This window comes from Catharus ustulatus, chromosome 2, assembly GCF_009819885.2.
Source record: "Catharus ustulatus isolate bCatUst1 chromosome 2, bCatUst1.pri.v2, whole genome shotgun sequence".
NCBI lineage: Eukaryota > Metazoa > Chordata > Aves > Passeriformes > Turdidae > Catharus > Catharus ustulatus.
The window spans coordinates 121,034,653-121,047,810 of record NC_046222.1 but is presented as its reverse complement, the minus strand read 5'-3'; the positions used below and the strand labels follow the sequence as shown (position 1 = coordinate 121,047,810).

The window sequence follows — 13,158 nt, the reverse complement described above, 5'->3', positions numbered from 1 at the left end:
GCCCTTGGGAATTGTCTCTCTCCAGGTTTCCTGCAGCTCCTTCAGGCCCTGCAAGGCCACCCTGAGCTCAGCCCAAAGCTTCTCCTGTGCAGGCTGAACAATCCCAGCTGTGCCAGCCTTTCCTCCCAGCAGAGCTGCTCCATCCTTCTGAACAACCTGACAACAAATTAACTTCCAAACAAACAGTTTGAACAAAGCAGCCAAAACAGCTTCTACAATTATACTTTCTCACTTTGAATTTGAATGAAATGACAAACTTTGAAATTTTCATGAACTTCTTCATAATTAAGTCAAGGGACTTTTTTTCTTTAAATAAAATATTAACATTTAACTTTTTTTTTCCCCCAGTTTGAAACATTATACAACATAAAACAAATGCCAAGTCACTTCAGGACAAAACATTGGAATATTTTGCTTCACAACAATTCCAATGTTCCTTGTTACTATGACCTGAATACTTCATTTTAAGTTGACTTTTTGCACACATGACTCATTTGATAAATATTCTTTCTGGTGTATAGACATATTTTTGGTAGAAAATCGAGTGAAACAACTTAGTGTTCTTGTGGAAAAATATTGTAAACCTTGTTAGCAGCCATAGAACATTATGAAAAAGTAAGTTTCAGTCCATGACCTTACTGCTTTTCTCACAAAATCCAATATTTTCAAAGAAGGGTATCAATGACTTTTGTAAAGTATGACATTCTATAGGTTTGTGTGTGTGTAAATAGGAATAAAGAGGAAAAGGAATATTCTCCATGTCTAAATTTAATGGGTTTATTTACCTAATGTAAAACACTACCCGAAAAAAAAGGAATATTTTCATGCTCTTTTCTAGATGAGAATTCCTGTAATTCTCATTATCTCTGCACCAGTTTAAACTACCAAAAAATGGTGAGTTTTATTTAACAGCTTAGTCTAAAACCCAGTGTCCTATGTGGACACACAGATACAATACAACTTTGCTCAACTGGGATTTTCTAAGAGTGAGTCAAGACAAAACTTTAAATGAAGATTTACAGCCAAAGCAAGCTGCAGAAATGGGATTTAATACAAGATGAAAGATAATCAATGTGTTATTCCCTGCTCCTTTTGCTGTTACTGACACTGTATTTTTAATAAAGCTTTAAATATAACCATGGTTTTCATCACAATCCTGTTTGTTCAATGTCATCACAGCCTTTCATGGCTGAAGCTCCACATGCCTCCAAAATAAAAATTACCAAGGTCAGGTTCTTTTCTTGATTTTTGGCTTATTCTTAGTTACATTTTATTAGGCACTCAATGAGTGCCTTCTGCACAACATCATAGGGACCTACCCAAAAGTTAGGATTCAACATGGAACCAAACTGGATTATGTCTGTGGAACCATCTTAAAGTTCCTTTTTGAGTAATGAACCAAAACTGCACTGACCTGGAGAAAACTGCAATAAATCAAGGGAAGTAAGTGGTTCACTCCTGGTTTGGGACTTCTTAATAAGGAAAAGAAGATTTTTTTAAATCAGTTTACAAATTGTCATTGAGGAAATAACTCCTCCAGTAAAGGTAGGACTACACAAGCTCTAACCTGCCCAGCAACTTCACCTTAAGCTCGTTCCAAATTGTGAAAATCCAACTCTCCCTTCAGCTCATGAGACCAGGCTAATGAAGTATGTATTCAAAATATAACTCATTTTTGTGAATATCTTGAACTTTGCTTGACAAGAATTCTCAAATCAAATTCCAAACACAATTTTGAGAACACAATCCCAGCATCTCATCTGATATCCTTCAATATCAGACAACACCCAGAGCCCAGGACACACTCAGTTCTACTTCAAGTGTCCTCGGAGTACAAATTGAAATATATTTTAGGTAGATATTGAAATGTAGATGTGGGAGTTCTGTTTGTCCTGTTCACATCTGCATCTCTAAAATTTAATGGCAAAACTTCACAAACAGCAGCTATAAAGTCCTGCAATGAGACAGTGGTGTCCAACTTCTCTTGCTGCTTTTAAATGCATCTCCCAAAGTGAACTTTCTGAAAAAGCAAACAAAGCCTTTCAATCTGCCTACCCATAAATCCATAAAAACAAGTTCAGGCATAGAAACTTGAAGATTATGGTTGACTTGATCAGATAGTCACAGCTCTTAAGTGGGTTAAAAAAGAGAAAATCTATTAAGAATTTATTTCAGTTGTTGAGAATCACTGTACACCCTTGCATGGCTTTAAAAACTACTCTTTTGCTCTGCTGACTGTGTGTTGGATTTAAATCCATTCTTCTCTAAGTACATGGTTGTGTTTCACTCCAGGTAAATCTGTAACCACACAGCTTGTGGTTTTGGAAACCATCTGATGAAAAGCAACACTGATATAAATCTAAGATGTGGAAAAGATCCAAGAATTAGCATTGCATTTTTAATGACCTTTGAAGAGGTTCTGAACTGGTCTTTTAAGGAACTGTCTTAAACCTACACTATATTCATTATTATACAATAAATAACCAATCTCCCACAGTTATTTGGTTAATAAGCAGAACCTCACTGCTCCTGGCTTTCTGAATAATATATATAATAGGAAAAAAGCCACATCACCCACATTTGCAGGATTAATTAACATCAATATAGAAATTAATCATTATTATTATGCCACTATACCATTTTGGTTCTTAACATCATATATTTACAATTCTGAAATATATAGAATTATTAACACAATATACAAGCATTATATATATCACAAAATCATTTAAAACTTGGTTTAAGTACCTCTGGTATCATACCAAAGCATTTAAAACTCTTTTGTCATTGTCAAAATACTGGGAAAAAAACTAGTAAAAATTGAGTCAAGTGGCATGCCAGATTTTTAAATGATACTAGCTGATGATATTTTTATATTCATTCCTCTTCATCAGTTCTCATGGACTATCCTGAGACACTCATACTGCTCTTGCTGTGCAGCAAAAATCTGCCCCAAAGTTTATTGCAATGGGAAAAAGATCCCATTGGTTCCAACGGGTTCTGGGGAAGTTTTGAACAGAACCACGGTGAAATTTTGTGAGTGTTCATTTCCTAAACATGTGGCCTTAGTCTGAAATCAGAAAAAAGAAGGAAATGCAAGCAGCTGCTAGTTTTACACTCCCATGGAAGGCTTTATTTGCATGATGCTCCCTTCAGTGGCAAATATTTTAAGATTTGTTGGCAAAGGCATGTGCAATGTCTCTCCTAAATAAAATAACCAAGGCACAGTTGTTATAATACTCCCCTGAAAGCATCCAAATACTGACAGAGTCTATCTTGTATGTGCCTGTGTGAGTATTTACCTTCCAGGTGACTCTGATGCTCTGTGAAGATATAGGCTCAAGCTGCACATCCTGAGGTGGACCATCAGGAGCTGGAGAAAGAAGGAAAATGCATCAAAACTGGCCCTCACAGCCCAAGGAATTCAGCATTTCCCATAAAATGTCACCACCTTTATACCCCAGTATCACAAAGGTTGGAATCAGTGTCACATGGAGAACTTTATCAAACAAAAGCAGGGCCAGGAATCTTCTGCATTCAGATGACATCTCTGGCCAACAGCAAAATACAACATGTGCCAAAAGATACCAATCTGGTAAATAAAATGAATAGAATAAATGAATAATAGTGGTTTTCATGGCTAGAAATACTGTCACAGTGCTGTTTCTGGAGATTGGTAAGAGGAATTTTCAGCAGTCACAACCCTGTGGGTGATAGAAAAGCAGTGGAGCTCATATAAAACAGGTGAGACAGAAGCTCTTAATCCAGACAGAAAAGTGGAAGAACCCATTTAAAGCAGGTGAGCCAGGAGCTCCTAATCCAGCTTTCAACCTGTTGCAAATTTTCCAGTGGGATCCCTTTTGTTCACTGGAAACTGAACACATTCAGTCCAATTGCAGGTATTTTACACAAAATCCTGCACAGTTTACACTCTCCCCTTCCCCAGTAAGAGTTCCAGCCTGGAAATCATACAAAAAAAATAACTGGGAGATGGGAAAAACCTTTTTTCAACTCCTGTCTGATCCAGAGAAAGTTTCATGGACCATCAACACCGTGCCAAAGGTGTGCAGGAGGCTTTAAATGTGACTGAAAAAAGAAGGAACCTCATTGTCAGCTGGGCAGCTACAGAGCAGATGAGGATCAGCTGGGATTGAACAGAGAGATGTGCAGTAAATTGCTTGCTCAGCGAGGTAAATCACTGCAAAGGAAGGATCTGAGGAGAGGGATGGAGCCATCTCGAGCTGCTGCAGGGGGTTCCCCTGATGCAGAATACAGCCTCAGTAAAAGGTATTAAATTAAGTTTAATCGCAGGACAAAGGAAGGAAAGCAATAAAAAAGGGTGAGATTGGGCTGTTAGAGGTGGAGCTGCAATAAATGACAGCTGTGGTGAGAGGAACCAGAACATTTTGCTTTAACTGATGAAAGCACAGACACAAAACACAGCCTTTAATATGTTTAAGTTATTAAATATGCCCTATTCTCTGCCATTCCTGACTGTCCTTCATATGGGAAATTTCCAAAGCTTGAAAGAACTTTTTTCCCATTCTTCTTGCAGTAATACAAAGAGAGGAGAAAAGGATCCAGGTCCACTGGCAAAAACGAGATCTCTATGAATTTTTTGAAGCCTGACCTTGATTCTGTCCCCCTGTTGACAGAAATGAATGTCACTTCTCCAGGGTACAATAGAATGCAGTGGAATTTGAGCAAAGCATTTGATCCTAAAAATGGGGTTTAAAATGTGCCCCTAAAAATCCTTTCCTCAAAAGACCCCAATTTTTTTTTTTCACAGACCCAAATAGTTAAGTGCTCCCAGAACACCATAAGGAGATGTTAAATAAGAAGTCATTTGTTTTATATACTTAATGTCATACAGAGTTTGTGGCAAGGACATAAGAAAACCCAGATATCCCTGTTTCCTCTATTGACTTCAGTATTAGGCAATGGCCATGGTTTTTTTTTTTTTTCTTCTGACAGGTATTAGTGCAAGTGTGTACTGGCATTTATTTTCCAACACATGAGCTAATTGGTGTTGTATGAAAAGAAAGATGCAGTCTGCAAGCTTTGAAATCATTCCATCCTTACCTATCCTTTTGCCACAGAGACCTTTCACAGGTTTCTTTTTAATATAGATATTTCTTTGGAATATGTGATACAGAATCCGTGCCCCCTTTCCAAGTTGTTTGGTTTTTATCTTGTATTTCTTGGACCTTTATTTTGCTCCCTGCTCATTACCTTCTCTCTCATCCCCTGCACCCATGCTGTTCTCCATTGCCTGCTGTAAAAGCAGAGAACAGAAGTAAACAGTGATCAAAAAAAATGATGTTCCTCCACTTTGTGCATCCCTGAAATAAAAACCCAGGAGAAAAACATCACAAACTCTGCCTGAGCCTGACCTCCTCTCTCCCAGTCCTTCCCTAGGTAGATCAGTGACTTTTGAATACAGTTCCACACTGCTGGTCTTTTTCCACCAACAAACAGCTCCTCAAAAGACAGCAACAAAAGGATCATTTATTCTGAAACCTGGTTACAAAGAACTGAATAAAATGTGATGTTAAGGTTCCACCCTGCTCATGGGGAAGCTGTTTTTTATTCCAAGGGCAGCTGCTGATCCTGACAACTTAATTACCAGTCAGGAAAAACTTGGCAAGTAAAAAAAATTCCAAGCATGGGTGAATAAGGGAGCATGAGAGAGCTGATCCAAGACCCAGCCCTCTATTTTGCACAAGGAAGGATGGGCATTTTGTGTTACAGATGATTCTGGCTGGAAGAATGGATAATCTGTTTTCTCTTGTGATTTCACATTTTCTTTGCACAAAGGAAGAGAAAATTTATGATCAAAAATTAGTATTTTTCAAACAATCTGTTCACTGCATGCTTCCCTTCTGCTGGACTGATAAAAGAAATGAAACTTATGTTGTCTCCAGCTTGTTCTGCTTTCCACTGTGAGCCCTTGTGTCCTGTTACTACTCACAAAGTCCCTCAGGACCAAAACCACATTGTCCTGACAAGGACTGTGTTTTCATTGTAGGAAATTTGGAAATTCTCAGAGAAATTAAGTGGGAATTACACAGTTGTGTTCATAGGAGCTGAACTAAAAATAAGTCTCTGGCTGTTCAAATCCAAGACTAACAAGAATCTTGTAAGAGAAAGGGAATTTTCACTGCCTGGACACTATCACCAGGTTGTCATCTCTCAATTCCCAAAGAAGGAAGCAGTGCTGACTTCAGATAAGGAAGGCAGAAATTCCATGTACACAAGAGTGACTCCAGCCACCAAAGAGAAAATGCACACACAGTACTCCAGGTGCTGATGCAGGAGAACAAAAGTTTAAAGGTAAAAATAAAGGATAAAGGTCAGACTTGATTATCTTGGAGGTCTTTCCCAACTGAAACGATTCTGTGATTCTGTAATACAACAGAGCAAAGATTGGGGGTTGATATTAACAAGTGACAGCCAAGAGACTTAAACAGAGGCCAGAAAAATAAATGGTGTGTGGGTTGAGTGAAGAAATATTCAAATGGAGAATTGATTCATGTGTATCAACATTCTCAAAAGGGAGAAATTTAAATTAGTTACTTACATTAATAATTAAACATGTAAGGAAAGCCACAGTACCCACAGGAGAGGCACCACCACTAAAAACAGGATGTTGCTGATTGAATTGCCTCAGTGTAGATACAGGTGTGTTATTCCTAAAATCACAAGCTGAAAATTTGGAGCACAATGTCTTCTTTGACCACTAGATGCCACTGAACAGCTTTAATTGCAGCCCTGCACAATGAAGTTATGAAAGTCATGTTCTATGGGAATAACCCAGTATTCCTTTCGATACAGCTGCAGCCACATAAACAGCATTTCATGCAGTGATTCCTGAAATCAGAGAGAAAATTCCCACAAAATTTAGAGGTTGGAAAGCCCAGGTATACCTGCTTCATCAGTGGTGATGGTGAGCTCGTTGCTGGCCTCGCTCTTGCCGATGCGGTTCTTGGCGTACATGCGGATGTTGTAGGTGGAGGAAGGGTGCAGGTCGATGATGGTGGCTTGGTTTAGCTGAGGGGAAACATCTCTGGTTCTCTGGACAGAATCCCAAGAGTCTGTTTGATAAGAAATATCAGTAGAAACAGACAAATAAATGGTGGCATTAATGTGGGTAATACAAGAATGAAGTTAAACTGTTAACACCGTCGCTGTGTTGATCCAGAAAACACATTCTGCTCCAAGCAAATCCGGTGATCCTTCCCCTTCCTTGACTCCCAACTGCTCCTAGAGTGCTGCTGAGAACAATGGGATATTAGCTCTGGGGTCATCAGCAAATCCACAGAAACAGCTGTTCTTTGAGGAGGTGGTGAGAGCAGCAAAGATTCCCCAGTTTTGTGAGTGTGATTTCTTTCCATTGGGACATTGGAACAACTACACAAAAATGGGGGTTGCTGCCCCAAAGGGATCCTAAATCAGTGAGAAAGCTGATTGTGCTTAAAAACAAGGGAGGGAAGGGAGTTAATAAACAGGAATGGCCCAGGGGAGACCTCACTGCTCTCCACAGCTCCCTGACAGGAGGGTGCAGCCAGGTGGGGACTGGCCTGTTTTCCTTGAGTGACAGGATGAGAAGACAAAGCCTCAAATGTGCAAGGGGAAGGTCAGGCTATCAGCAGGAATTTCTTTATGGAAAAATGGTGGTTAAGCATTGGAAGTGACTGCTCAAGGAGGTGGTGGAGTCCCCATTCCAGGAGGTGTCAAGGAAGGCCTGGACATGGCACTGAGTGCTCTGGGCTGGCGACAAGGTGGGCATTGGGCATAGATTGGACACAATTGCTTAGGAGGCCTTTTCCAGCCTCAAGGATTCTGTAATTCCACAAAAGTTATCCGAGAACAAGGAAAATTTAATCCCAGAGAAAGTCTCTGCCCTGGAGCACCCCCAGGGCTGGAGGTGCCAACACCAGGCTCCAGTCACAGCTGCTCAGGACAGAGCCCTGTGGGGATGCCCAGTACAACCAGTACAGCCCCAGAGCTGCAATGCTGGTCCAGTGCTGTGTGTGCACTGATCTGGGGACTTTGGCTGCATTGCCCTGTGCAGCTGCTCCCACAGGGATGTGTCAGGAACGCCAAAGAGCTGCTGCTGCCTCAGCGCGTGCTGCACCGGGGCAACCCCTGCTGCTCTGCACAAGGCTGCTCAGGGCAGGTAGGACTGGTGAGGAACACACCCAGCCTGGCTCCAGGGAATGAACTCTGAGAGGTTTTTCAGAAGCAATTCTTCCCTGTGAGGGAGGCGAGGCTCTGGCACAGGTTGCCCCAAGAAGCTGTGGCCACTCCTGGATCCCTGGAAGTGTCCCAGGCCAGGTTGGACACTGGGGCTTGGAGCAACCTGGGATAGTGGAAGGTGTCCCTGCCCATGTGTCACGATCCGATGAGGAAGAGATACCTATGCCCTGATTAAGGGACAAATGAGACCATGAGATGGCCACAGAAGGAATTTATTCAACAACACAAGTTTTATTTCCCATGAAGTGTGAGCAAGGGAGAGACAAAGAAAGAGGAAACATCTGTCAGAGAGAGGGAGACACAGAGCAGGAGATAATCAGCTGGAACTCCATGAGCTGTAAGGGCCCTGCCAACCCCAACCATTCTGTTGGTGTAGAAGTTGTACGGACTCCAGAAGTGACTCCACAGCCGCTTTCTGCTGAGCAGGCCCTGGGCAGGGGAGCAGAGGGGACAAGGCTTTAGCCACAGGGCCATCTGCAAGCTCCTTCTGGTGGATGTTTAGTGTGCAGAACAGAAGTGAGAATGGTGAGAAGAGCCTTTGCAGCACCTCTGCAGCCCCAGCCAGCCTGGGAAGGAGCAGCCGTCACTCCTGAGCCAGGCCCAGCTGGCGTTGCCTTGCTGAGCCTTGCTGGCTCCCTGGCCATGGCAGTGTCACAGGGGGCTGTGCTGGCTGCGCTGTGGCGGCTGCACAGCCCTGCTGCAAAGGGGTTCCAGCACAGCTCTCTCTCAGCCGGGCTCCGCGGGCGCCTTTAGTTTGCCTGCAGAGAGCAGGGACAGCCCTGCCCAGCCGGGAACTCTCCCGCTGCCGCTGGGGCTGAGCGCTCACTGCTCACAGGGGATCAGGGGCACTGAGGGTGAAAAGACATCAGCACCTCGGGGAGACGGGACATGAAATCCGGACACTCTGTCATTGTGTTTTACAAACTTTATTTAAAAAAGATACAAATTCTTCAGTAATAAATTTTTCAATACTTCTTTGCCAATTTCTTGGGAATAATATCTTGTAATTACAACATATTGTATATTCATGTTTTTATATCATCAACTGTAATGTGAATATACAATATGTAATAAATACAAATTCTTTGTTAATTATATTTATTCATTAAATCACTTCTCCATTTATGGATTCTTAACTACTCTTCTACTCTACTCCTTACTACTCTTCTTTTTCTTATCTTCTATGTATTTTAAAATTCAAATTCCTATTCTTATTAACATTCCTCTTCCTCTACACATTTTAAAATTCAAATTCATATTACTATTGCTCTTCTACTCCTATATTTTAGAATTCTCTTAAACTTATCCTCTTCTATGTATTAAAAAAAATATTTTTCTTATTACTATTACTCTTCTACTCCTATTGTTTAAAATCCTAACTCTTATTCTTAACCTTATCCTCTTCTACTTCTATGCATTTTAAAAATTATTTTTCTTATTTCTATTCTTCTACATATTTTTAAAGTATTCTTCTTCTTCTGTGTCTTCTTCTTCATCCTCTTTGTCTTATTTCTCTTTGCCTTCTTCTTTTTCTTCCTCATTGTCTTCTACATTTTATCTTCTTCATCTTCATCATCTTTGTCTTTGACATATTTGTCTTCATCTTCTTTGTCTTCATTGTCTTCATCATCTTTGTCTTCATTGTCTTCACCTTCATCATCTTCATCGTCTTCATCTTCATCATCTTCATCTTCATTGTCTTCATCTTCATCTTCTTCAACTTCATTGTCTTCTTCCTCTTCCTTGTCTTTGTCGCCTTTGAGCTCGTCTTCCTTTCACGGTTTGTGACCCAACTCCCACGGGTGTTGGCAGCCCCGTTGTGCCGCAGCCCTGCAGGGAGGGAGGCTCTGGAGCAATCCCTGCTCTGGGTGCCCTGTCTGTTTTACTCCTCGGGCCGTGGCCTCATGCAGGGACAGCGGAACAGCCCCCGCAGCGCCCGCAGCACCCGCCTGAAGCGGGAGGGCCGTTTCCTGGGGGCAGCCGGCTGCCTGCGGATGGCCTGGGCTCCCTGTTCCTGCTGCTGCTGCGTCTGTGACTGCACCTCCAGCACAGCCTGGCTCAGGGCCTTCCTGGTGCTGTTCTGGTTCATGGAGAGCTGAGTGTGGCTGCTCGCCGGAGTACTGAACGGGCAACCGAGTGGCCTCTGTGTCCCCAGTGATTTCCCTTCAGATGACAAGCTTGAATATCTGTTCATGCGAGTGAGCAGGTCCCTCCTCTGTAGCTCTTCCTGCTCACATTCTTCCCAAAAGGAAAGCTGTTCATTGTCCTCTGCTGCCCATGGGGATGTGTCTTGTATATCACACTCTTCCCCAAAGTCCAGTTCCGTTTCAAATTGGACATCATCTGGGGAAAGCTTCTTGTCCAGGTAGTAATCCCCTTGGGACAGCTCTGTGTCTCTGTCACTCTCCCCTTGGGAAGGATGTTCTTCATGGCTTTCTTCATCTGGGGACAATTCCTTGTCACTTCTGCTGTCCCCTGGGAAGAGCTCGATTTCCTCAGCAAATTTGAACAGCTCCTGGTCACTTGTACTGTCCTCCGGACCAACCTCAATGGCCTCTTCCACTGAGGACAGCTGTGGCTCAGGGCTGCTGTCCCCAGGAGAGAGCTTAATGGCCTCTTCTGCCTGGGACAGCTGCTGGTCACTTGTGCTGTCCACTTCAAAGGCCTTGCTGTCGTTCTTCCTTGGGGACAGCTGTTCGTCATTTTTGCCATCCTCTGGACCATCTTCAGTGGCTTCTTCCACTGGGGACAGCTCCTCTTCACATGTAAAGTCCCCTAAAGTCACTTTGATGCCCTCTTCCACTGAGGACAGCTGTGGCTCAGGGTTGCTGTCCCCAGGAGAGAGCTCGACGGCCTCTTCTCCCTGGGACAGCTGCTTGTCACTCGGGCTCTCCACTTCAAAGGCCTCGCTGTCGTACTCCTTTGGGGACAGCCCCTGGTCATTTTTGCCGTCCTCTCGACCATCTTCAGTGTCCTCTTCCACTGGGGACAGCTCCTCTTCCCTTGTGAAGTCCCCTGAAGTAACTTTGATGGCCTCTTCAAATTCAGACAGCTCTGGCCTAGTGTCACTGTCCCCTGGAGAGAGCACAGCGGCCTCTTCCACACAGGACAGCTGCTCGCCACCCGTGATGTCCACTGGAAAAAGCTCGCTGTCATCTTCCACAGGGGACAGCTCCTGCTCACTGTTGCTGTCCCCTTGAAAGAGCTCGTTGTGTTTGATCACTGGGGACAGCTCCTCGTCACTGCCTTTTTCTTCTTGGGGAGGTTTGTTATTATGGTTCTGTTGCTCTGGCACCGTGAGGCTGCGCTCTAAGGCTTTAGCTCCCACAGGGATGGGTGGCACAAGCGGCAGCTGCCAGCTCAGGGACACACGGGCTGTGCCCTCCTGGGCCACCCTGAGTTGGGGCAAGGACACCCTGGGCAGGGGGGTGTGTGGCTGCCAGGGACAGGGGCTGCAGGGCTGCGGCCCCTTCTGCCCTGCACTCCCCAGCTCTGTGCCCTGGCTCTGAGTGTCCCTGGGGCTCACCAGGCAGGGCAGCGCTGGCAGCCGTGGCAGAGGTGCCGGCGATGGCAGCCTGTCCCCACAGAGGGACAGGGCCTGGCTCCGGGTGCCCTGTGGCGCTGCCTGAGGCTGCCTGAGCTGCCCCTGTGGGACCTTGATGGATTGGAGTTTTGTGAGTCCCACCTTTGGCTGCCCGAGGTGCAGTGGTGGCAGATTCATGAGCATCTGCGTGGAGGAGCTGGATGAGGAGGAGGCATGGGATGGAGAAGGCTCCTTTGGCAGAGCAAATATCCTGGGCTTTTCCATCCCCTGGCCACTCCTTCCTGCCTCATCCCTCTCATTTAACCTCCTCCGCCGGCTCAGCAGAGGGCCCTGGGTGCCCTGGGAGTTGGGGTTCTTTTCCATTTTCTCAGTTCTTTCCGTCGTCCTTAATCACAGACAGACCCAGGGAGCTGCTTCCTCCTCAGAGAGCGACTCTCCTGGGACTGAGCTCTGCAGGGCTCTGCGCCCCTTAAATACCCCCAGCCCGGGTGGGGCTCCCTGATGTCACAAGGGGCTCTGGCCACCACCATGTCCCACATCACAGCGGGCCTGGACACAAAGCACCCGTGTCACAAAGGGCCACACCCGGCACTCCAACAGCATTGGAGCTGACAGGAACTGGCACGGAGCAGCCCCGGAATTGTGGCCTTGTGGCCCCTGCAGTGCCCAGAGCCCTGAGAGGCTTTGGCCACGCTCCCACACGACAGCCCCAGCCCCACACTGCAGAGCCCTGGGTTTGCAGGCTGCGCTGCCCAGGTGTGCTGGTTTTGCACATATGACATTTAATGAGAAAGGAAGGAGATACCCACAGAAATAATAAATTTAAGGAAAAAAGTTTCTGAGAGCTTTCTCTGTGTCTGACAAACGCAATCAGTCAATAATTTTTACAATTGACCTTTCATCCTCTCTCTCGAGTGACAGAAAAGGACAGAGAAGAAGTCTCGCACAGAGAACAACATGGGGACATCGAGGTCAGACTGGCAGGAAGAGTCAGGTCCCAGTTGAGGGGTGGGACAAGGAGATATCTTAGACAGAAATTCTCTTGTAAGCTATGGAGAAGATATGAGGGACAAATCAGACAGTTTTTTCCCCTGTAACTCATAAAATGTGATTTGGGGTGGTGGAGCATTGATATTGTAAACGTGAGCAAAGGCATTCATGCTGAACAAGCAGATGTTAAAGTAGCTGTGATCCCATGAGAAGTCTGAACAGAGAGAGAAAGTGAGGAAGACCCTTTTTTGCCACCAGGGAAGAGTTTGATGAAGAGAGCCTTTGCAGGAACTGCTATATCTTTAAAGAGTGCCCCCATGAGTTGATATGGCCCATAAATTCCACTGTGGGAAGGCTGAAAAAAT

At 44.5% G+C, this 13,158-nt stretch overlaps 1 protein-coding gene across 1 annotated transcript in view; it reads right to left on the bottom strand.

The window, feature by feature from the left end:
• LOC117010994 (Down syndrome cell adhesion molecule homolog) overlaps positions 1–13,158 on the bottom strand; it is a 114,350-nt gene that overhangs the window by 91,734 nt on the left and 9,458 nt on the right. Inside the window, exons 4-5 of the mRNA XM_033086197.2 lie at positions 6,927–7,094; positions 3,303–3,373 (exon numbers count right to left, since the gene is read on the bottom strand). Coding sequence (XP_032942088.2) covers positions 3,303–3,373; positions 6,927–7,094 — 239 coding nt within the window. The remainder of the gene's footprint in view (positions 1–3,302; positions 3,374–6,926; positions 7,095–13,158) is intronic.